General features: G+C 38.8%; 1 protein-coding gene across 1 annotated transcript in view; it reads left to right on the top strand.

Annotated features, from left to right (window-relative positions):
- The window catches only part of Lrrc69 (leucine rich repeat containing 69), an 89,287-nt gene that overhangs the window by 45,202 nt on the left and 17,883 nt on the right, over positions 1-26,202 (top strand). Inside the window, exons 6-7 of the mRNA XM_021655705.2 lie at positions 22,646-22,747; positions 25,941-26,120. Of these exons, the coding sequence (XP_021511380.2) occupies positions 22,646-22,747; positions 25,941-26,120 (282 nt within the window). The remainder of the gene's footprint in view (positions 1-22,645; positions 22,748-25,940; positions 26,121-26,202) is intronic.

Below are 26,202 nucleotides of genomic sequence, written 5' to 3'. Positions count from 1 at the left end.
AGATACACAGCTTCCCACGAGCCTCTGGTAAAGGGCATTAAGCTCATTTATGAGAACAGACCCTCATGACCGTTCATTTCCCAAATCCTCTCACCTCTTAATACTGTCAAATTTTGGACTAAATTTCAACATAAAAATTTTGGAAATAAGATCATAACAATAATAATAAAAAGAAGAAACAAACAACTGTTGATTCCAACAAGGCTTTTCTGCTGAGGAAAGAAACCCCACAATTTATTTTCCCTAGACACTGGGTTGTACTTGGTTGATTACCTTATTTTTCTAGAAAGATATAAAGATTATCAACTGTTTTACACATTCTTTATTTGACCTTCAAAGTTCAAAGAAGTGAATGTTATTCTATTTCTAGAAACAGGCTCAGATACTTTATTTTTTCTTTATTATTTATTACAATTTATTCACTTTGTATCCCAGCTGTAGCCCAACCCTCATCTCCTCTCAGTCCCGCCCTCCCTCTCTTTTCTCCCCTATGTCCCTCTCCTAGTCCACTGGTAGGAGAGGTCCTCCTCCCCTACTATCTGATCTTAGCCTATCAGGTCTCATCAGGACTAGCTGCATCCTCTTCCTTTGTGTGCCCCCCCCCCCCCCGGAAAGGTGATCAAGGTTCATGTTAGAGACAGCCCCTGCTCCCCTTACTAGGGAACACACATTGAGACTGAGCTGCCTATGGGCTATGTCTGAGCAGGGAGTCTAGGTCCTCTCCATGAGTGGTCCTTGGTTAGGAGCATTGATCTCTGCAGGGCCCCTGGGCCCAGATATTTTTTGGCTCTCTTGTTCTCCTTGTGGAGCTCCTGTCCCCTCCAGGTCATTCTATCTCCTCTTTCTTCCATAAGATTCCCTGTACTCTGTCCAAGGTTTGGCTATGAGTCTCAGTATCTGCTTCTTTCAGAGACCCTCTGTGGGAGGTTCCTGCCCTGTTCCCTGTCTTCTCCCGCTTCTGATGTCTATATTGTTTGCCCTTCTGAATGAGGATTAAGCCTTTTCCCTAGGGTCCTCTTTTAGGACTCTAGATTTTAGTATGTTTATCCTATATTATATAGCTAATATCCACTTACAAGTGAGTATATACCCTGTGTGTCTTTCTGCTTCTCTGTTGATGATCTTTTCTAGTTCCATACATTTGCCTGCAAATTTCATGGATTTCCTTGTGTTTTTTTTAAATTTTTATTAATTACATTTTATTCACTTTGTATTCCCCCTGTAGCTCCCTCTCTCCTTCCCTCCCAATTTCTTCCTCCCCCTTCTTCACGCATGTCCCTCCCCAATTCCACTGATAGGAGAGGTCTTTCTTTGCTTCCTTCTGATCCTAGTCTATTAGGTCTTATCAGGAGTGGCTTCATTGTCTTCCTCTGTGGCCTGGTAAGGCTGTTCCCCCATCAGAGGGAGGCGATCAAAGAGCAGGCCAATCAGTTCATGTCAGAGACAGTCCCTGTTCCCATTACTATGAAACCCACGTGAACACTGAACTGCCATGGGCTACATCTGTACAGGGGTTCTAGGTTATCTCCATGCATGGTCCTTGGTTGGAGTATCAGTCTCAGGAAAGACCCCCGTGCCCAGAGCTTTTGGTTCTGTTGCTCTCCTTGTGGAGCTCCTATCCTTTCCAGGTCTTACTATTTCCCACTTCTTTCATAACATTCCCTGCTCTCTGCCCAAAGGTTGGCCATAAGTCTCAGCATCTGCTTTGATACCCTGCTGGGGAGAGCCTTTCAGAGGCCCTCTGTGGCATGTTCCTGACTTGTTCCCTGTTTTCTCCTTCTTCTGGTGTCCATCCTCTTTGCCTTTCTGAATGGGGATTGAGCAGTTTAGCCAGCGTCCTCCTTCTTGATTAGTTTCTTTAGGTGTACAGATTTTAGTAGGTTTATCCTACATTATATGTCTAATATTCACTTATGAGTGAGTATAAACCCCGTGTGTCTTTCTGCTTCTGTGATACCTCACTCAATTTCCTTGTTTTTAATTGCTGAGTAGTATTCCATTGTGTAAATGTACCACAATTTTTTATTCATTTTTTTGGTTGAGGGACATCTGGGTTGTTTCCAGATTCTGGCTATTATGAATAAAGCTGCTATAAGCATAGTTGAGCAAATGTCCTTTTTGTGTGGTTGAGAATCTTTCAGATATATGCCTAGGAGTGGTATAGCTGGATCTTGAGGAAACACTATTCCTAATTGTCTGAGAAAGCACCAGATTGTTTTCCAAAGTGGTTGTACAAGTTTACATTCCCACCAGCAATGGAGGAGGGTTCCTCTTTCTCCACAAATGACTGAGATTTCACCTTACATCCATCAGAATGGCTAAGAAAAAAAAAAAACTCAAGTGGCTCATATACTTTAAATGACATAAACAAAGAGGTTGTGTGGAAGAAATGGACATGAACCCAGCCTTCATCTTTAAACCCATATGTTCCTTCAGTCCATTGTTACATATAGATTAAGTTATGAGAAACGCTAAGGAGTGTTTTCATGGTCATTCCGGAAAACATGCATACAAGTAACACATACATGCACACACACACACACACACACACACACACACACACACAAGCACACAAGTCTATAACAAAAACTAACCACAAATTTGGAAAACAGCAAGGAGTATACAGTAGGTTCTGGAGTGAGAAAAGGGAAGGGGAGATGTTTTAATTATGTTAATCTCAAAACCATGAAAAAATTAAAATTACTTTGAGAGAGGTGTCTTAAAACACATTTCTATTATTTTTAATTGTACTTGAGATATAAGTAATTAGTGGCAAAGATATTCAAAGATCCTTTGATACTTAGTTTGAACAAAAAGCAAAAATACACTGAATGAAAGCAAAAGTTCCTTACTTTTAAGGGGCTTTATTTAAAACCACACTGGGGCCTGTAATGTTGAAAATCAATTTAGAAGCCTCAAACTGACATTTCCCCCCAGCACTTCCCTTTGGGAATGTGGCCACTCAAGTTTTAATTTCCTGTCATGTTCAGAAAAATGGAAGAGCAAAGATCCACAACCAGTTTTCAAACCAGAAACAGCTTTTATAAAATCCTTGAATATTTTCCCTAGTTCCATATTCTGAATCGTTGACTAGACTGAGCAAGTTTTTAGATGGAGCTGGCCAGTGTTAGTTCCAGGCTCTCCAGATCTGAGGGAGATGACTTCAGCTGCTTTGACTATCTAAAGAAAGAGTCTCCACAGAGGTCCCTTTGCCTGCTGCTCGAAGCCATGTGTAGAAGAGTGTCTGGGACTATGGCTCCCTTCTCCCGTAGGCACTGCACCATGTCACTGGCTGCCAGAATGTGAAAAGCTGGCTTTCTAAGGTGTAAGGAATGAAAGGAATTCTTAGCTAGATTAAGGGAATGGAGTAGACCTGTCTGTTTTTCATAGAGAAGTCATAAGAATGCTCATTTGAAGGTTCTTTGGAGTGATTCAGAAATGGAGAGATTTCTCTGCTGTGGGTAAGACAAGAGAGTTTGTTCCACGTGGAAATCGCGATCCATGTTTGCTTTTGCCTATTTGATTACCAGATAGTGGATTTTAATTACGTTTAAGCAGGGATGACTAGAGAGGATCTTGTGGTGGTTGTCGGTTCAGTAGTTGAGAACACTTGCTGATCTTTTAGAGGACCTGGGTTCAGTTCCCCGCACCCTCACAGAAGCTCACAACTGTCAGTAACTCCACTTCCAGGGGATCTGGTGACTTCTTCTGGCCTCCATGTGCTCCCTCACATATGTGGTTCACACACATACACTCAAACATACACATACAAATGAAATAATATTAAAAATAAAGAAATGAAATAAAAATCATAAACAAACTGGAATAGGATGAAACAATAACAACAACACAGGAAAAAATCCAACGAAAAAGTGTAAGAAACACATGAAGATGCAGACACACAGAGATTCTATCCAAACACAAGCCAACAAAGGACCTGTACGTTAAAAAATAATAAAAAAAATAAAAGAGCTGTTCAGCAGTTGCTAATTAAGGAGCCAAATGCCTTCATCCCTAACCTCCTTGCTTATTTATCAGAAAATGAACAACCTAAAGAGTGTTTATAAGAACTTACCATTTACAAATAGCTTTTTAAACCAATTTTAACAATCTAACTATGCTTGCTTTTGTCCAGTGTCTAGGGACAAGTGAATTTCCTAGTTTATCTCACAACTTTTGGCTTCTGGTTTCAGACACCATTCTTCTCCACATAATTCTTAATTTGATAAAGGTTCTCCAAAGACAGTCTATAGGATGTCTGTCCCGATTCACTCCAAGACTCATTTGATAGTAAAAGCTGAAGAGTCCCTTTAATTGTCACCCAGAAGCTGGAGAGGCCCAGAAAAACCAGTATCGTTTCAGTTGGGCCCACAATATCTAAGAAACAGTACCCTCAATGTGGTGGAGTTTGAGTTATGTGTATGACAAGACCATATAGTTCTTTCTATATGAACTAGCAGGAAAGACCTGCTAGTTCAGACAGGCAGAGGAGGTCATTACTTCTTTCCCCTCTTGTTCTATTTTGCCTACAGTGGATTATATGATGCCTGTCTACACTGGCATTGGCTAGAGCAATCTGCTTACTCAGTTATTCAACTCAAATGCCAGTTCCATTGAGAAACACCCTTACAGCCCTAATATAATATGCAAACATTGTCCCCACACTGAAATAAAGTTTAGACAAATATTTAAGTACCTCATGGCCCAATGAAATCATCATAGAAAATTAACCATCACACTAAGTAAGGTTAAGTATATTTGTAATATTAAATTGTTCTATTAACTTGTTTACATATGCTTATTTTTGCTTAACTATGAGGTCATTCTATTAAATGCTTGCCAGGTATTTTGGGGAGAAGGATCATCAGATCTGAAATAATTTATTTGTACATATAACATTGTATAATCAAGAACTGACTTGCTAATGTCATAGGTGACAGTTGTGAATGGCTAGTATATGTAGCATGTATATATAATACATGAACACTACATGTAAGTATACTGTATGACATGGGTATGTACTATACGCACATGTATATATACTGGATGAACACTAGCTTACTCAAGAGTTATGAAATGGGCAGGCATTAGCAAGTTTAGAAAACTATTTTGGCATGCTATCAAATTATTTGTGACAAAGGTGGTGTGCTAAAATCTGACAACCTATTATTTTCTTTTCCATTGTGTTTGCTCTGTAGAGATGATCTCAGATAAATTCTCTCTTGAGTTTTCCATTTTATTTGGCAAAACTACGGCAAGAACCAACTCTACTTATTGAGATAAACATAACCTGAGTTGAGTCTAAAGATGGTTACTTGAGTTATTTGAACTTATTTTGTTGAATTCGTTTTAATTTAATCGGCGGGCCATCTGTTGATGTCAGTGCTATTAGGGCCATATGTAGACATGTGAGTCATGTTTATGAAACACTTTTAAGTTTTCCTACAGAATCAGAAAATAGAGGAATGAGAAGAAATTAAAGTGATAATTAAGTGGTCTGTAGTTTCTAGAAGAATCACAGGTCAAAAATCTGTGTTGCTTTTTTTCTGTGGATTTCCACCTATTTGAAAACATTGTAGGCTTTGCCATCTTCTAACTTAAGTTTTTCTCTTTCTCACTCCCCCCAACCCCATGAATTCATAACATTTCTGTGGTAAAACAAAAAGGTTACAAAATATAATGGATGAAAGAGTGAAGTGGGTTTAAACGAGTTCAGGACGAGAGGCCTATTTTATTTTTGTTTGCAAGCTGAAAGGTTACAAAAACAGTGGCTTTTCCTTTCCCTGGGTCATTTAAACTAAACAGATTTGAGAGCCATTAACTTGCTCTATCTGGGTGATTTTTATTCTCTGTAATTAACTTAGATGGCTTTCTGTCTCATATAAAGATGAGACTTAAGGTCAGTGCAACAAAAAACAAAATGGTCCTGATTTTGCTGACTACATAGTTAATACAGATGTTGCTCAACTTATAATGGGGTTACATCATGATCAACTCACCGTGAGGCCATACAGCAGAAGTCAAAACTGCATTTATTCTCCCCAACCTCCAACAATTATATCTAAACAGCATAGCATAAATGTATTCAAAACATGAATTTAAGTCCTCAGTTGGTCAAATTACATATCACAAACCTATTTTATAATTTAAAATAAATCATATAATTGATTTAATATTGTACTAAAAATGAAAAAAAAAACAGAATGGCTATGGTGTGTTTTTATACCATTATAAGTTGAAAAAATACCTTCTTTTGACCACTGTTAAGTCATGGTCCATCTGTCTATAAAATTGAGGCAAATAATTTGTTAAGTAGAGAACTACCTTTTTGTTTCTCTGACATTTGCACAAGATAGGGCTTGGGTGAGTACTTAAAATTTGGATATTCTTAGTGGAGATAACATAATCCCCCCAAAAATGTTTACAAATGATTTCCTTGGGTGCTGTTTTCACATTTTAAGGAACACTCAGAGAACTTACGGGACAAATGTTTTCAGACTTTTGAGATTGGGTAGTTAAGTCACTTCATATTACATGAGCTTAACCTAGAATCAAGTTCAACAGTAGGCATTTTCCAAATTGGGACCTCTAGGTACCAACGCCATTCCAGAAGTAGTTTTGGGATGTGATGTCTACAGTTAAAGATAACTGCATTTTTAAATAACTATAAGAGCATAGTTTTCATTTCATAAACTATTTTTCCACTTGTTTTTAAGATTCAGATGAAGCATTTTTTCTTTTTTAATTAAGTGTGGTTTTCTTTTTCTTTTTAAGTTTTATTTATTTTATTATGTAGACAATGTTCTGTCTGCATGCACACCTCAACACCAGAAGGGGGCACCACATCTCATTCTAGATGTTTGTGAGCCACCATGTGGTTGCTGGGAATTGAACTTGGGACCTCTGGAAGAGCAAGCAGTGCTCTTAACCTCTGAGCCATTTCTCCAGCCCATGGAGCACTCTTTTCATGTAAACTTACAGCTTTTGTGATCCATAACATCTCACACTCTGCACCTGTAAATAGAAGCTAGTGATGTTTTCCTTGAGGATTTAGAAATCTGGGATTCGAACCTTGGTCTACTTCACTCCAAGATATTGTCCCAAAGCACAATGCTTTATTGCTCATGCTCTGCGGAACCACTGCCCTCTTTTCTATGTTCATTCTGTCTTTTGTCTAGCAAACACACTTTTCTTAGGTGACAACTTGTCACCTGCTTTGATCTTTGGCTCTAGACATTCACTACCTTTATTGATAAATAATATACTTTGGTGACTATTCTTTGGCCAACATGTTTTGAGTACATTTTAGGCTTAAACTTTTGCTATATCTGGAGTTATAGTGAACAATCAGGAATTTTATGAATTAAAATTAAAAATTGTAAAGTTTACTATTTTATACAGCTTAAGTAAAATAGAATTACATTACTCTTCTCCTTCCCTTTTCTCCCTTCAACCCCTCCCATGTGTCACCCACTATCAAACTGATAACTGTTTTTCTTTGATTACTATTGTTAAACACACACACATATGAATATGTTTGCAAAAATACATGAGTATAGCCTGCTGAGTCTGCTTTTCTTGTTCATGCATATGGGTTCAGCACTAGCCACTTTGTGGCCAATAAGGAGGTTCATCCCTGGGAAAGGCTATTTTTCATTCTTCCAGCAATCAACAGTTGCTTGCAGTTCTTTGGCTAGGAGTGGGACTCCACAGAATTTTCTCTTTCATGTTAAGGCCACTGATATTGCTATTTTTCTGGGCGTGTTTATACAACCATTTCTAGGAGAGACTGTTTCACAGCAGACTTCCAGGCATTCTGGCTCGTCTTTCTGTCCCCTCTTTTGTAATGTTCCTTGAACCACAGACGGTAGGAGCTGTGATATTGACATATTTGTTCAAGCTTGGTTCCCCATGATCCACTGATCTCTTCATTGTATCCAGTTGTGGTTTTCTGTGATGGTCTCCGTTTACCGTAAAGAAAAACCTCTTTGATGAGAGGTGGTAGATACACTTATCTGTGCGTATAAGGGTAAACTTTAGAGTAGAGTAAGGGCTTATGGTAGTCTAGAAAAGTAGTAGTATTATTATTAGTAGTAGATTCTTTTCTAAGGCTCATGACTTCGCTATCCCCAAGGATGCGTGCTAGGTTTCTGTACCAAGCATGCTTGGTTCAGTGGTCCTTCCTGTGGAGTGGGCCTTAAGTCCAAGCAGATAGCTATTGGTTCCCACCAGCACTGGAGTGTCACTGACTGCAACTTATGGCCATTATTTGGGTTCATAGGTATTACAGTGGGGAAGGGCTATTATTCCCCTCCGTTGGCAGATTGCGATAGTATATCTGGTACGATGGAGGCAAGACAACAGGAAAGAGGCTTTCAGGTTAGATAAAGCTTGAATCACCTGAGTCCTGTGTCCTAAGTGTGCTGCATCTTTAGCAATAGGGGCTTATCTTCAACCTCTGAGAGGCAGCCAAGGGCTACATCAATAGTCTATATTGCTTTGGGAGCCAGTTGGGCAATGCTGATGAACTTTGAAGTGAAGTTCCTCACGCCTGTTTCTTTCTTTCTTTCTTTCTTTCTTTCTTTCTTTCTTTCTTTCTCTCTCTCTCTCTCTCTCTCTCTCTCTCTCTCTCTCCCTTCCTTCCTTCCTTCCTTCCTTCCTTCCTTCCTTCCTTCCTTCCTTCCTCTCTCTCTCTCTCCCTTCCTTCCTTCCTTCCTTCCTTCCTTCCTTCCTTCCTTCCTTCCTTCCTTCCTTCCTTCCTTCCTTTCTTTCTTTCTTTCTTTCTTTCTTCCTTTCTTTCTTTCTTGTAAGTCTATGGTCAGTCCAAGTGGTGTTATTTATTCCTCATCCCTCCCTCTCTGGTTTTCCATTTCCCATGTCCATATTACCTGTATCCTACCTGTATCCTGCTACTTCCTTCTCAAGCCTTGCCTGCATACTTTACTAGTTTCTGTGGTTACTCCATATTGTATATTACATCTGAAGCTTTGGATCTAGGGACCGCAGATGAGAAAGAGCATGCGTGCAGTGTTGGTTATTGGTTATTGGTGTGGTCTTCCTGCTGATCCCTGACACAGTAGAGGGTGTTCAGGAAATCATATGTCCTATTGATCAGAGCAGTAGCCAGAATATGTCTTTCTGGGTCTGGATTACCTCACTTAATATAATCTTCTCTAGGTCTATCATTTTACCTGCCAATTTCATGATTTCCTTTTTCTTTACAACTCAGTAGTATTCCATTCTCTATATTTACCACATTTTCAGTATCCATTCTTATACTGAAGGACATTGTGGTTATTCTCATTTCCTGGCTATTGTGACTAGGCATCAGTGAACACTGTAAATGTTTAAGGAGTAGGATGTCAAACCCTTTGGGTATATGCCCAGGAGTGGTGTACCTGGGTCATTGAGTAGATACATTTTTAATTTTTGAACATTCTCTGTTGTGGTAATTAAAAAAATACATGCTAATTAAAAATTTTAATTAAAAATTAACTTTAAAAGTACATGATAATGTTTATTATTGGCCCTATAGTTATTATGGTGGTATAGTCTAACCCACTGTTACAATCAATACAGATACAGAAACCTGTTAGATTTTAGATTTGCCTTACTTCACCTTGGGCAGATAATTCCACCTATGCTATGTCATTATCTTCTAGCCCCTATCCCATGCTATGTGCTTTAGCCATTTCTAGCCATTTCTCTCTGGACTACTTTCTGCCTATAATTAATCCTAAAATACTTGCTTATATTTTTGTCTGGGCCATTCATTTCCACAACATTCTTAGAGTCCTTCCTCCTGGCCAACATGGTTCTCTTTCTATCCCATGGCACCTCTGCTCTCTCCTTTCTCCCCCACCTTCTCCCCATCCTGTGATCCTCTCCTGTCCCCCAAGCCCTAAAACCTTGGCCACACCTACCCCATCTACCTTGCCCAGATGTGTTTGCATTTTATTGGTCAAACAGAGAGGCAAGGTTTACTACATCATTTGGAGTACCTGCTTAGGAAAAAGGGGGAAATTAACATTACAATAGACAGCACCAGACCAACCCCCAACAATTCTCCATACTGAGTTGCAGAGTGGCTGTTCCATTTTGCATTCCCACCAACAGTGAATGAGGGTTCCTCTTTCCCTAGAACCTCATCAGCATTTGTTGTCAGTTGTTCTGTTGATCTTTGCCATTCTGACTGTGGTGAGGTGAAATCTCATGGTTGTTTTAATTGGCATGCCTAGGGATGAATACTTGAGGTAATATTAAAATGCTATTTAGGACATTACAGTATAATGTATTTAGTGAGGTTTTAGATCTTCATGCTGTGTTAGGTCTGACTCAGTGGTAAGCTTTCAAAGACAGAACTCAGTCTTCAATATCATTCTTTTTTACAGTGATTTTTGTTTTCGTTTAGCATAGAGTCCTGTTCTTAATAGATGCTGGGAATTATCAGTATGTCTGTTGATTTGATTAGTAAAATTGATACCCATCTATATCAGTTACCTATGACTATATGACAATGTGTCAGAGATGTGTCCCTAAAGTAGGACATATGGAGTATTTCACAGACAGCCTGTTGATTACAAAGTTGAGAGGAGCGAGCTGTTTTTAAGTTAAGGTTTCTCTCAAGCTGGAATCAAGTCACCTGGGACTGAAGTCATCTCAAGGCTTGCCTGGGGCTAGAGGATCTGTTTCCAAGATGGTGCATGTACAAGGCTTTGGCTCAAAACCTAGTTTTGTTACCATGTAGACTGCCTAAACATCCTTACTTCAGGGCAGTTGGCTTTCTTCAGAGTAAGTGATCTAAGAACAAGAGGACCAGGAGGAATTGCAAGGAATGAATCTCTGAAATTGTATACATTGCTGTTGCTGTATTTTATTCATTAGAAGGGAGACATGAAGCCCAGCCCATAGTCACCTGAGGACAATTGGAACCTGTTATATTAGAATCTCTTAAAGTAGGAATAGAAAATAACTGATAGACTGTAAGTGCTCCACAATGCACTAACAGGACAGAATGTGTTCTTCCATGTTTTCTGACCTTTTTAGACTGACAGCACAACTCAGAAAAGCTATGGGAAGTGAAGGCAGCGGAAAACAGTAAGAAATGGGAGACTACATGAGAGTTTAGAAGTAGGAGTTTAGCATAAGGACATCCGCAGCTTGTAGAAGTTTTGTGCTGATGATTTTAGTAATTATTGAGACCAAAGAGTTTTATATTGGAGAATAAAATTGCAGAAATATCAAGTAATGGAAAAAAGAGGAAAAGAGAAAAAAAAGCGATATTTTAAATATTTTTGTGTAAAAAGCAGGACAAGAAAAGGAAAGTACTTCAATGAGTAGTCTTGAAACCAGCCAGTTTGGTGCCAGGCTTGCTATAAATGAATAAACGCATTAGGAGTATGCAAATGAAGTATTTTCAACATCTTAGTTGTATAACATCTGAATATGATTGTCTTGATGTGTTTTTATAGTGATTCAAGTACTAATGCTGAATGGAATGAGTTAAGGTTGAAAATGAAGCAATTTATGATTAAACAGTTGGAGAAAACCAATTTTTAGTTTTGAGATGAATTATTCAGAGTAAAACAGTTTTTAGCAACAGTATATCAATAGTCATTACTGATCAAGTTATGTACAGAATGAACCTATTAAACCGTAGAATATAAATGCCTAATACCAAAGAAGACAGATTTGAAATGGTATCTCTCTCACCCTGACTACTTAAGTACCTTTTATAGAGATATAGAGATATTTCATAATAGTCTCATGTTATGTATACATGCCAGAAACATAATCACAGGTGAAGGGACATAATAGACATGTAAGCTTAGTGGTAAGGTGTGTATGTTGTTCTAGTTGTGTAGGTCAGAACAAATATACAGAGAAAGATAGTATATATTAAGTCTGCCTGTTTTATCAGTTAGAGGCTAAAGAGTTGACTCAGTCAACAGAGCATGGAGAGACATTTATAGTGCTTAGATAATGCAAAGACTTAACAGGAAGAGTGCCATTATAGGAAGATAGGCAGGAGAAAGAAGCAGGTAAGTGGGAACATGTGTTGAATTAGCTGTGACAGTCCCCAAGGGAAATTAAAAATGCACCTTGCTTGTGAAAGGCAGAGAGAATATAGACTTTGAAGAAAGCTAGTGGAGGCCCTGAAGAAAGCTAGTGGAGGTCTTGCTTTACTCTCCAGCTTTAATTTAAAGGTAATGTATACCGATGGCTTTTCATTAACAAAACAAAACAAAAATCCAAGAAATTAAAACAAGCCAAATTAAAAAAATGAGAGTTGATGATGACAGAGGAAGTTTTATTTATTTTTTTCACATTAAGAATCTGTTTTTGGTCTACCTTCCAACATACAAATGAAGAAAGTAGACACCAACAAACTTAATATTCCAATTAAAAAAATGGGGTACCCATCCTTGCAGCTGATGAGAGTAGAGGCAGAGTACCTCAGCCAAACATCACCTGTAACTCCAGGAGTCCCGTGGAGGAGGAGGAAGAAAGATCAGAGGAACCAGAGGGTTCTGGGAAACCGTGAAAACACTGGCCACAGAATCAGCTGACTCTTGGAGGCTTGGGGACACTTGGGGGCTTGCAGAGATCAAGAAGCCTGTAGAGGTCTGACGTAGGTCCTCTGTAGATATGTTAGGACTGAGTAGCTTGGTGTTCTTGTGGGAGTCCTAACAGTGTGACTGGGGCTGCCCCTGACTCTTTTGCCTTCTTGTGGGACTCTTTCCCTCCTACTGGGCTGCGTTGCCCATCCTTGATGTGATGGTATGTGCCTAATCTGATTGTAGCTTGTTATGCTGTGTTTGGTTGATTTCCCTGGGAGTCCTGCTCTTTTCTGAGGGGAGGTCGAGATGGGTGGTTCTGGAAGAGAGGGGAGGTGTCAGGGAGAGGCTGGGAGAAAGGGAGTTGTGGGAAACTTAGGTCAAGATGATATATGAGAGAAAAAAAATCTATGAAACATACAAGAATGAAGAAAGGAACCTCAGTATTTTTTTATTATAACAATTTGGGAAATTCAGGAAATTGTGAAATTATATAAGGAACTGTGGGGCTGAGGACACAGCTCAGAGGTAGGGTGCCTGCCTATCATGTGAAAGATCTGGAGATCAGTCCCCAGATAACACAAAGCCACAACACAAACACCAAACAACTACAAACTCCACTGTCACAATTAACATTATAACGCATTTATGCTTTAATATTTATGAGACACCTTTAAATATATCTTTAAAAGGTAATTTTGCATACTGCTCCCATTATTGAATATTATAACACACTTCTTTTTGTCATTAAAGATTTGTGAACATCATTAAATTTATTAGCTCAGAGTTTGAATACATTTTTAGGAGTATTGATATTTTATATAAATATCTACTAAATTTTATTATAACAATGTTTTATTATAACAATTTTATTATAACAAATGTAAATAGATAACACATGTTTACATTTTAACACTGAAAATGTTAACTACTTCTGTGCTTATTTATTCTATCACAGAAATTGTTCTACATGGGGGCTGGAGAGATGGCCCAGTGGTTAAGAGCGCTGTCTGCTCTTCTAAAGGATCCAGGTTCAATTCCCAGCTCCCACATGGCAGCTCACAACTGTCTGTAACTCCAATTCCAAGGGACCTGACACCTTCACACTAATGCACATAAAATAAAAATTAAATAAATTATTTAAAAAAGAAATTGTTTTATGTGCTCTGATAGATTATATTACCTAAAAATTACATTCACCATATATGTAGCCTATTAGTATTTTGTTGTACTTATCTATTGATAAATAGCACAAGTTATCATAAGTACAAAATTTGGAACTGGAATTCAAACAAAGCAAATGACTCATAAGTCTCCGTGTTTTAATCCATACATTTTACATTATATGCTAAGCTGTGCACTGGGAATTAAGTGCTAAAGAAGCCAGCCAGAGTTTCTACTCCCTCTCAATTTTATTGTGATAATGGAACAGATATTAATCAAACAACTATTACCATAAACTTATAATTATGAACTGCAACCAGTGTATTCCCAAAGATGTGGGTCTGTCAGAGACTGACTAAACAGGTTGGGTCAGGCTCCTTGGGAGTTGTGACACAAACTAAGATCTGAAGATTGGTGGGAGGAAAAAGAAAAAGATGTGATCTAGACAGAAGCAGCAGCCTGGGGCAAGGCCTCAGGGTGGGTGAACCAAGTGTGCTCTGGCACCGGATGGAGACTGGTTGGGATGAAGCTATGGCTGAGTCTTCAGGGTACGCTGGGTTTTATTTATCCTCACCTCAAGGACAACAGGAACCTCAAAGGGTTTTAAACAGGAGGAGATGTAATAGACTTGTACTTGATAAAAATTCTTCCTTCTGCCATGTGGCAGATATACTAGATGGAGTCAGAAAGCATATATGGTAACATTTTTGAAGACTTTAATGAAGCCAGGGAGTAATGATGGCTTATTCTAATGTGGTACAGTAGTGATAAGAAAGTGTCTTATAGGTGAAGTTGGAAATAGTGATTGTATTATTTACTTTTCTATTGCTATGACAAAACACCAGACCAAGGCAACTTATAGAAAGAAGAGTTTAATAGGGCTTACAGTTTGAGAGAGATAAGAGTCCATCACCATCCTGGTAGCAAGCATGGGAGCAGGAAAGGCAGACATGCAGAGAAAGCACTGGAGCAGCAGCTGAGAACTCACATCACAGTCCATAAACAGGAAGCAGAGAGAGCTTACTTGAAATGTCTTTTGAAACCTTAAAGCCCACATCCAGTGACAGACTTTCTTCAGCAAGGGCACACCTCTTGATACTCCCCAAACAGCTACCAACTGGTTATTAAAATTTCAAATGCCCAATACCTACAGGGGGCATCTCATTCAAGCTAGCACAGTGATGGAACTCTTTATGTGAGACTGCTAAGAGTTGAGACAGAAAGCATCATAAAAAGGCCAACACCGAAAAGCCGTGTTTTCTCTTGGACTGGTGAGATGATGCATACTTAGTGATGGTTTGAGTGCACAGTTGGCTATGAGATGTAGGGCCATAGTCATTTCCATGAGACAGTCCTAGGTGTGGATGAAGTTGTCCTGGGTGAAGATCAAGTGAAAAGAGAATGTGTCTCCAGGGGGAACTAGGTCATAGTTGGGAAAAGAATTAAAGTTGGGAAAAGTCATTGAAGTCAGTGTTGTGTAGAGAGTATGTTGGCTGCAGTAAGCTCTCCAGAGGCCACTGAGGGCACCTGGAAGGTGGTGATGAGGAATTTATAGAGAACGTCTGAGCTCTGGGTATAGCTCTGCAAACGACACCTGTGAGTTGCTGGGCACAGCGCAGGCTGAGAGCTGTGCTGATCCATGATTAGGATTTCAAGGCAGCTGAAGTAAAGCACAGAGAGCCAGATGATTTAGATATACAAGTAAGCAAGCATGCTATTGTTACTATATAAATGCTCTCTTTAAATCCAAGGGGTGCATTTTCCTCATAACCATCTGCTCTCATTCCCAGAGTTTCTTTTGGATGGCTTCCTAGAGGAGCTGTTCCATCATAGTAAGAATAACTTTCAGGCTTTTTCCTGACATTTTTTTCAAAGAGGTTTCCCTAATCCTTTTTTTTTTTTCTTTTCAATATGGCAGTGGATGCACTAAATTTAGTTCTTTGCATTTTGACAAGGAAGGGAATGAACCCTTTCTTTTCTTGCAATTACTCTTTCAGCTACTCTATGTCTTGAATGATTTGCCTGGTTAAGATCCACAGGAGGAGACTTCCTGTTGCTTCTCCAGATTGTTTTTGAGATCCTGTTTGGTTTTCCCATTTGTGGACAAAAAGTGACCTCTTTTTGCAAAGTACTAAGATGTTATTCTATATATTCTCATCTTAAAGGAGTAGAAAACTTTGGGGCCAAACTGTCATAAGAGAAGGGAAATGCTTTGGAAAAAGCCAATCTTATCTCAGGGGAGGGAGAGACAAAAGAGCAAGAGTGAGAGAGAATAGAGCAAGAGTAAAAGCAAACAGTAGGAGATGAGGGCTGAGACAGGATACACATAGTAACAGCCGGAAGGCCATAACAAGGAATTTCATTTCTAGTGACATGAATGGCTGCCAGAAAGGTCTGAGCAAGGAGTGACAGGATCTGAATGTCTTTGTAAAGAAGTCATCCTGTTGTGAGTGATACTGATAGGACAGAGAGGAAATAGCTATTCGTTCTCAGCTCAAGGGCAGAAGCAGGCTCTAAAGCAAGTACATGATGGCGACTGTGAGGTGATGCAAAGAAGCCCATCACTGTCAGTTATTTCTACAGTGATGCTGGGAGAGGTTACGGGAGACACTGTGGAGTGCCTGAGGTTTCCGCTGGACTCAAAGGTGGAATTGATGAGCAATCCACATTAAGTTACTCTGTGCTCCTGAAGACCCAGAGTATTGAAGGCAGGGGGAACTAGGCTTAGGTACTTTCAGCAACACCTCTCTGGTCTGAAGAAAGAAAATCTCCCTGCTCTCTGTATGTGTTTATAGGCTGCAAGTGTGGATGCCTTCTTTCTGACAGGCTTGGCTCTTAGCCTCTTATATTTATTCCCTCTAAGGAGCCTCTCTTGAGGCATATATTTGGCAGATATGAAGAATTACGTCTTTATATAACTCTCTGCCTCTTTTCCCTTTTACTATTTATGGAGGGTGTGAGAGAGGGATTTCCAGTACAGATTTTTTTTTTTTGGCATTCTTATCTACAAATGATGTCATCAGCCAAATCACTCCACAATTTTGATATTTTAAATATCTATCTATCAGGTTTATCATTCTGTGTTTAATTTTCTGTTCACTGCCAAATCTTATTCATATTCTTTAAAAAAGAAGTGTTCCTTAAATCTATATTGTTTGATGTCATGGTTCTTGTACTTAATCTTATCCTTCTGTCAACTATGTCTATTTAGAAACCCCAGTTCCTATTACAAGGTCGCCCCACAAGCTTTGAGATGGTCTCAAGAGCATGCAATAATTTATGTAGATTGCTTATCAATTCTATCTTTGAGTTCATGTGAAACCTCAGCCTTCTTTTCTCCTGTTTACATTAAACACTATTTCGGAGCTCCCACGGCTTTCGGCTAGACTGCAGTGACAGCACAGCTTGGTGGACTGCAGCGTGGTGTTGCCGCGTGTGGCTTTGTGTGAATCCAGGTATTAATTTATCAAGTCTGGGAAGGGACTGTGAATACTGTGAAAGCCCGAATAGAGCTGTATTTCTTTTTCTTTCTTTCTTTCTTTCTTTCTTTCTTTCTTTCTTTCTTTCTTTCTTTCTTTCTTTCTTTCTTTCTTCCTTCCTTCCTTCCTTCCTTCCTTCCTTTCTTTCTTTCTTTCTTTCTTTCTTTCTTTCTTTCTCTTTCTTTCTCTCTTTCCTTCCTTCCTTTCTTTTTTCTTTCATTCCTTTCTTTCTTTTTCTCTCTCTTTCATTTTTTCCTTTTCTTTCTCTCTCTCTTTCTTTTTACTCTTTCTCTCTCTTTCTTTCTTTCTCTTTCTCTCTCTTTCTTTCTTTTTCTCTTTCTTTCTTTCTTTCTCTCTTTCTCTTTCTTTCTCTCTTTCTTTCTCTTTCTCTCTTTCTTTCTCTTTCTTTCTTTCTTTCTTTCTTTCTTTCTTTCTTTCTTTCTTTCTTTCTTTCTTTCTTTCTTTCTTCCTCTTTCTTTCTTTCTTGACATCCAGTACTGTCATTTTCTTATTTTCTGATACTTCCTTACCACAAATTTCTAACGTGGTCTAGGATGGCATTTGCTAAAAATAACTACACCACTCTGCTCATACGGGCCACCACTACTGTGTGGATTCAGAGTATCTCTTCGCCATCCTGTAAAATGTGTTTGCATATTTCTACATAGGCTCCTCTCTTCAAAGCTGCAGGCTCCAGCTTTCATCACTTTCTTCCTGCCTCCTTTCTTTATTGCTATCTTGCCTCAAGACTCAGTTGGTAGATGATTTTATTCTCTATTACAAAGAGAAAACTGAAGTGATCATATCTGGGTCCTTTGACTGTGCTGCTGAATGCCCTCAAATATTAACGGAAGCTGTTACCTTTCATCTGACCACAAGGAAGGACATAAGACTGTAGGCTTAGATTTTCCAACAAACCTACTTTATGTAGGGTCCTTAAACACTTCTACCTCCCTTCCAACCCACTGACCAGAAGTAGGGGAGAAAGAAGGTTATTAGAAAAAGGGGATTGTAGATATTTTTAAAAGTAGTTTCTTGGGGTGAGTCCCTTCTTTGTTCTCTGGATACCAGCAGTCCAGTCCAAATACCAACACCAAAGAGCAATATGAATCATCATGATTCAGCAGAAATAGTAAGACTCCACTGAATCTGAATGAGTCATCGAAAGCCACAAGATTCAGCTGGATTGTCCTGAAAAGTTCTCTGGAATGTTTCTCTTTGTGAAGTGAAGTGTTGAAGAGCAAAGATCAGTGAAGCGATGTTGATTTAAAAACATTCTCTCACTGTCTGTGGGCTTCTGTATATGTCTCCTCTCCTCAGAATCCACCCCAGGATGTTTTTGGCTGGCCAAACTCTTGCCTCTCACATGAGACAGCTCACAGCAAAACATCATCTTGCCCTCTCACAAGCCAGGTCCAGCAAAACATCACATGATACAACTGAGTCTTCAAAGAAGCCAGAAACTTCCATTTCAATGGCAATATTCAGCAGCCATTCTGGGTTCTGATCATTTCTCCTTCAAACTCTTTCCTGTCAACATTCATCTTTTGATATAGTTCTTTACCTTCTCCATAGATAAATTTCTTCTTTTGGGGAAGCCGTATATGTGGAGAATGTGTGTGTGTATATGCCATTGAGCGCATGTGTTGTGTGGGTACACGAGTGTGTTAATACACATATATGAAAAGTGTGTGTAGAGGCCTGAGGTCAACATTGGGTGCCTTCCTTAATCTTTCTGACCTTAAGTTTTGAGACAGGGTCTGTCACTGAACCTAGAGCCCACAAATTTAGGCTGCCTGGCCAGTGAGCTCAAGAGAGCTGCCTACCTCTGTTCCTGAGTACTGGGTTTAGAGATGTGTACTGTCAGTCTGGTACTTTCATGAAGCTGCAGATTCCAAGTTAGGTTCTTGTGCATGGGAGTGGGTATATTACTGATAGAGCCATTCCCCTTAGCAACCGCAAACCTCCTATTTATTTCTTGTTTTAAATTATGTGTATGTATGTTTATGCTTTTATATGTGAAAATGTACACTCAAGTCCAGAAGCCCTCATTGTTCAGAAGAACATGTCAGATCCCTTGGGGTCAAGCTAAATGCAGTTGTGAGCTTCCTGACATGGGTCCTAGGAACTGAACTCAGGTTTTCTGCAAATATATGCTCTTAACACTGGGCCTCAAAGTTCCCAACTGAAAACTTGAAAATCCTTCTTTGCCTTTTCACCATGGCTTTCTTTATCAGCCAGTCTATTCCCCAGACCAGAGAGGTTGGTGGCATTTTCTGTTTTTATGTCTTTAAGTTGGATTGATAAGACATTTTTGGCTCGGCAATTCCTTGTCCAGAGTTGTACCATACAGGAGAATGCCTAGCAGCATCTTTTTTTTTTTTTTTGGTGAGCATTTTATTTTATTTTTCTTTATTAATTACACTTTATTCACTTTGTATTCCCCCTATGGTTCCTTCTCTCCTCCCGTCCCAGTCCCTTCCTCCGCCCTCTGCACGCATGCCCCTCCCCAAGTCCACTGATAGGGGAGGACTTTTCCTTCCTTCTGATCCTAGTCAATTAGGTCTCATCAGGAGTGGCTGCCTTATCTTCTTCTGTGGCCTGGTAATGCTGCTTCCCCCTCACGGGGAGGTAATTAAAGAGCAGGCCAATCAGTTCATGTCAGAGACAGTCCCTGTTCCTATTGCAATGGAACTCACTTGGATACTGAACTGCCATCTGTGCAGGGGTCTTAAGTTATCTCCATGCATAGTCCTTGGTTGGAGTATCAGTCTCAGGAAAGACCCCTGTGCTCAGATTTTTTGGTTCTGTTGCTCTCCTTGTGGAGATCCTGTCCTCTCCAGATCTTTGACCTATTCTGACTACTCGATGACTGTGCATTCTCTGTTGTGTTAAAAGATGTGGGCAAACCTAGACACGGGTTGGGGAGGAGTGAACAATTGTCTCACTGTTGACCAAACTTAAAATACTGGTGGTTTGAGAAATACAGGCACACACTGAGACACTGAGAAGTACATTTTGTTAACACAGCAAAATGCAGTTGGTTTTTCTAGTGGAGTTACTATAGCAACCAAATACTTAGTTCTATGAAGAAGCTAGGGCTGAAGACACCTAATATTGCATTAAAAAAAAAAAGGCTCTTAAGGAGTTTATTTTGATGAATACTTAATGTAAGTTGAGAGAGCGTGTGACTCTAGGGTAATAAAACTTTCCTCCTACAGGACATGTACTATTAAATTTTCTTTCCGTTAAGATAACTTTTTCGTATCTAGGCATGGTGGTATGCTTCTTTAATTATAGCACTTGGGAGGCAGAGGCAGGAGGATCTCGGAGTGGTCGATCTATTTTATATAATGGGATAACAAGTTGGAGAACCCGTTATTACCTTTGATGGAAGTATAGTGACAAGATTGAAGCGAGTATATAGCCCTTGAACTATGTAAATCAAATGCAAAATATTTGCATATATTAGTCATATTTGCATATATATTCATGTTTGAATCAGATTTTTTCCACATGTGTTTGTATTATACATATATGTATGTGTGCATGTGAAAGCCAGAGGTCAACAGTGGGGGTTCTCTATTGCTCTCCATGTTATCTTTTGAGGGAGAAGCTCTCACTGAACCTGTAGCTTATCACCTTAGTCTAGACTGGCTAGTCTGTGAGCTCAAGGAATTTTCCCATCTCTGTTTTCCCTGCTCTAAGATTGTAGATGTATGCTTCTGCACATGCTTTCTTGTATAGGTGCTTAGAAGCGAAACTCAGATCCTCCTCTCTGCATGGCAAGTAGGTTGCCTGTGGAGCCTTCTTCCCAACTCCTCTTTTTTTCCCCAAATTTTTACGTTTTATATTAATTACAGTTTATTCACATTGTATCCCAGCTGTAGCCCCTCCCTCACTCCCTTCCAATCCCAGCCTCCCCCCCTCATCTCTTCCCTGCCCCTCTCTAAGTCCACTGATAGCAGAGGTCCTCCTCCCCTTCCATCTGACCCTAGTTTATCAGGTCTCATCAGGGCTGGCTGCATTGTCTTCCTCTGTGGCCAACTCCTCTTTTATTATGACTATGTTTAGGTACAATTATAGACTGCTATTTATAGGATAGAAATAAATAAATAACAATTGTTATATAGAAAATTAAGTCCAACACATTCTCTTTTTCATTTTCTCACACTCAATACCAACTTATGACTGACATGGGCCCCTACTTTCAAAATAGCTCCTTTGAAATGGATAATGTTTAAACTGAGTCCAGAGGTTGGGATATCTGTTGTGCGGCCAGGATTAGCTGATAGAAAGAGGCCTTGAGTTCTTCACTTAAAAGTCTTATATATGTTATTTAAGCTTTACTGTGACATCTAAAATTTAATAATACAATTCCCCAGAAAGATGTTTTAAATCAGTTATTTTTAATTTGACTAATTATTGCTATCTTTCAAATCCTTGGGTAAATGACATAAATCTCTAGTTCTTCCATAAATATCATGATATGCTATGGTGTGGCTGAGCCAGCTTATCCTGGCTCATGAGGGTTGACTTTTCATGTCTTTCCAGGTCTATAGTCAGTGCTCATGCTTCCAAATCAACACACACTATTAATCACAGCTCCCTTCTACTCTCCTTTCCTTTCTTCCCCTAATTTTCACTCAGCTCAGTAGCCCTTCTCTTCCATCATCTCCTCTCCCTTCCCCTTTTTGCCTTTGTGTTTACTAGCATGCCTCTGAAGATACACTCTTCTTTTCCTGCTTTTTTTTTCTTTTGCTACGAAAGTCTTTGAGAAGTAGCTCCCTAAATTATAGCAAAGGCAAACTAAATGTAATATGGCCACAAAGATATTTCTTGTTTTCTGTGTAAGTGGCAGATTCCAGGAGGAGCTGGATTTTCTTTATACACTGAGTATCCCTGGGAACTCTCCATTTCCCCACAGCTCCATGGTAAGGTACAGTCTCAGGGTCTTGCACATGCTAGGCAATCATTGGACTGCTGAACCATAGTCACTGTCTCCTATTTCCGTTTCTCTTGTTCATAACAATTTATAAAGGGATCTTTAGTTTTCTCTGTTTCTCTTGTCTTCATTAAACAAAAATTGATTTTAACACAATACAAAATAATTTGAGTATAGTATGTCTTAGAATTGTTTTCATCATGCTTGTTTTTCTAACATGTATTTACAAATTTTTCCGGAATTTGAGGTGGTAAACTTTATTTTGTTATTGACTCTTTCTGTGAGCATAAACAGGTTTCCTTAGTCAATATGGGAGATATAACCAGTGACTTCTAAGGTCATGGCCATTCACAACACTGTTAAAACTCTTAATGTTTCTGACAAGTAGAATATCTCCTATTCTTAAAATACTAGTATAGAAAGTACATCCTAAATTATAACAAACCTTTAGAAGCAAAGTATGTTGTCTTGTTTGCAATAAAGACTTTTTCTTTTACCAGTTTCAGGATCTAAGGCTGAGTGAGTTCTACTGTGAAGGAAACCCACTTTTCCTGACGCAGCCAAATTTTGCTACACAACATAGAGACATCTTGACTCTACGGGTGAAGGTTTAGCTCATAAGCATGAACCTTCACACTATTCCATAGTTGGAGATGTAAAGCATTCTTGATAATTCAGCAAATGTGTAACACTGGTTCATTAAGAATGTAGATCCTCCATGTAAGTTTTTTGAGTTGCCCACAGAATCCAGCGTAGCCTGTCAGATTTCCAGACTGACTCAGCACAGAGAAGTGGAAATTTTTTTTTTGTTGTTGTTGGATGAAAAGAAAATGGAATTTTATTTTTACTTTAGCCTCCTAAGTTTTTTTTTTTTTTTTTTTTTTTTTTTTCTGCTGCTAGTGGGGTCTTTATTGCTTCTGCTTCATTTTCACTTGACTCCTTTCCTAACGAGTGCACAGATCTGATCTGGAATTCACCATGTCTGGTGTGTTGAAACTAGTTAATGATATCCAAAGAGGGACCAGGGAAGAATATCGAAGGGCTGTGCTCCTACCAGGCAAGATAAAGACCGCAGGTGCTCCCACACTTGGGCATGACTCTCTGTCATGAACTTTGATTTACCAGATGTGTTCCGCCCTAAGGCTGAACATACAAGATTGCTTCAGGTAGAAATTAGTTTTGACTGCCTGTGAAGTTGTTTTCTTACCATGAAAGCAATAGAGATTGCATATATAGGAACAGGTAAAAGTCAGACAATGGCAACTGGTAAAAGTAATCTGGTTAGCGAAGTCTTAGTACTCTCTCTCCCCTCTGATGCTCGTGTGCATTTTCAATATACTTTAAGATGATGTAATACTTGATATGCTACATATAAGAATACTTAAGAATGAACCTGAATTGACTTTCAATTAACGGTGGTATGCCAATTAGAAACTGGCATACCATATTGCCTACATAAAATAGTCTACATAAATGCTACATAAAATAGCATATAAGTGATTCAAAGTAAACAATTTATTTATCTCTAAAAGATTTCTTGGATTTAAAATTTCTTTGGAATGGTGTAATAATTAAATGATCTAGTTTCAGAAAATTTACAAAATGTGTCTCTAAGAAATGTTTTAAAAATACTATTGCTTAGCTTCTTTAGGTGTACAGATTTTGGTATGTTTATCCTATATTATATTTCTAATATCCATTTATAAGTGAGAATATACCCTGTGTGTCTTTCTGCTTCTGGGATACAACACTCAGGATGATCTTTGCTAGTTCCTATCATTTGCCCACAAATTTCATGATTTCCTTGTTTTTAATTGCTGGTTTGTATTCCATTGTGTAAATGTACCACAATTTCTATACCCATTCCTCAGTTGAATGGTAGCTCAGTCTCCAAGTGGGTTTTCTAGTGATGGGAACAGGGACTGTCTCTGACATGAACTCAGTGGCTGGTTCTTTAATCACCTCCTCCTGAGGGGGGAGCTGCCTTACCAGGCCACAGAGGAAGATAATGCAACCAGTCCTGATGAGACCTGATAGGCTAGGATAAGAGGGAAGGGGAGAAGGACCTCCCCTATCAGTGGACTTGGGGAGGGGCATGGAAGGAGATGAGGGAGGTAGAGTGGGATTGGGAGGAGATGAGGGAGGAGGGTATAGCTGGGATACAAACTGAATCAACTGTAATTTATCAAAAGCTGAATAAATTAAAAAAAGATACTATTGGTCATGTTCATAGTATTTTGCTTTGTGTATACCCACATTTTCAAATAAAAATTTTAAATTTCAATGACATATGTTATTCTTCCAAAGTAATGTGTTGACTTCAAGGAGAATATAAGTAATTACTGATATATTAGTTGTCAAGCATTATGTTGAAATCAATAAACATGTTTGGGTCCAGAAATTATAAATGGTAAAATTAATAGTTATGGGTCAGTTTATAGGTCTGTGTATTCCAGAAAATCCTTGTATTTCTGTTTGGGACATGAATCCTTCTCTACAAGTTTTCTGCGTACTAGAGCTAGCCACCCATTTTGTCTAACTAGATAATGACGTACCTCTAAAATAAGCATTTTATTTTGAATCACAAACTCTGCTCCATGGAATTGGTCAGAGAAAAGGTAACAACGAACATCTGATGATGATTTGAATCATGATAGTATTAGTGCTTTCAGATTCATTCTCTCTGTTGACCTTGGCCATTTCTCACTGACAAGGTTATGCTGGTGAAGGAACAGTTGTGCAAGGAGCACATGTTCAAGTAGCTCTGCTGTGTGATGGTGGTCCTCCAAGATGCATGTTGACTGGGAAGCATGGGCATAGCAAGGAATGGTCCACCGAAGTTCATAGGCATTCTATGCTCTTGAAATTTACAGAGATCTCAGTTAGCATGAATTAGGTGGATGTTTATATAGACATATTGACATGAATAAGAATGACCAACTGAGCTTTATATGGACTATTAGAAAACCTTCATTTTGGGCAGGAAAATATTTCCCAAATAAACTGTCCACATAGACTGTTTAAATTTCAAGCAGTGTTTGTGTAATGTTTATACAAGACTTCCATGCTATATAAACACACCCTGCTTCATAAACACAACCACTGCTTATGCTATGGTGACATACTGGGTTTGGGGCACTTTCCAGGAGAGAGGCAAATGCTTGTTTCCTTTGCTAGGTCAGTGAAGATTAAAGTTTTAAGTCATATGCTATGTTTTCTTTTAAGTTGATGATGTTGACAGTACTGGTGAAAGGCAACTTTTCTTTCTTCATTACTTTTTCATTATTTACTCTTATTGTTGGATGAAGCCAAGTTTTCTATATGTCAGCATGGCCAAGCTTAACAAAGAGTGAAAGTAGGGATTAGTTTACAGATGCTAATGCTCCTTCAGTGATGTAGGTTATGAGCCACAGTTCAGTTATTAAGAACTTAGAGCCTAGCAACTATGACTGAATCTTTTTGACTCCAGTTTGAATGTTTTTGGAGTCCCTGCTTATTGTAATGAAAGGTACAAAAAATGACGTCTAATTTTATTAAACAGATAGTGTAAATTTATTATGACTTGGGGTTCTGTATGTAAGAGATGTAAATATGATAGACGATACCCACTCTTGTATTTGTGAAAGACATTCTTTTCACAATGGCAGCCACATGCAATACACGTCATTTTATATACTATAGGATCTTTGATTAATAAACAATAAAGATTAGACATGATTTTAGAGCTGATAAAATAGGAATTAATGTAAATATAAATTTGAATCAATTTGAAGAACTATGTTGTTTTTAATTTAGGAAATAGCAACAAGATGTATTCTCCTTCAGTTAGAAGAAGACCACCCTTTGATTTTGGAGGCCATGGAGTACTATCCAGAAATCAAAGACATCTTCTCCCAGGCAAAACAATGTGCAATATGCAGAAAACCCTTTTTCTCTGAATGGGTGGAATGTGTTCAGTTTGTTTCTCTACCGAAGGTAAACAGTGTTCTTTTTGTGGGAATATGAGCTCAAGGGTTCCTATTTTTGTCCTTACTAATGATGTTTGTATCCAAGAATA

The sequence above is a fragment of the Meriones unguiculatus genome, chromosome 6 (genome assembly GCF_030254825.1).
Source record: "Meriones unguiculatus strain TT.TT164.6M chromosome 6, Bangor_MerUng_6.1, whole genome shotgun sequence".
NCBI lineage: Eukaryota > Metazoa > Chordata > Mammalia > Rodentia > Muridae > Meriones > Meriones unguiculatus.
Note: the sequence above shows the minus strand (reverse complement) of the source record. Positions and strands in the feature narration are given on the sequence as shown.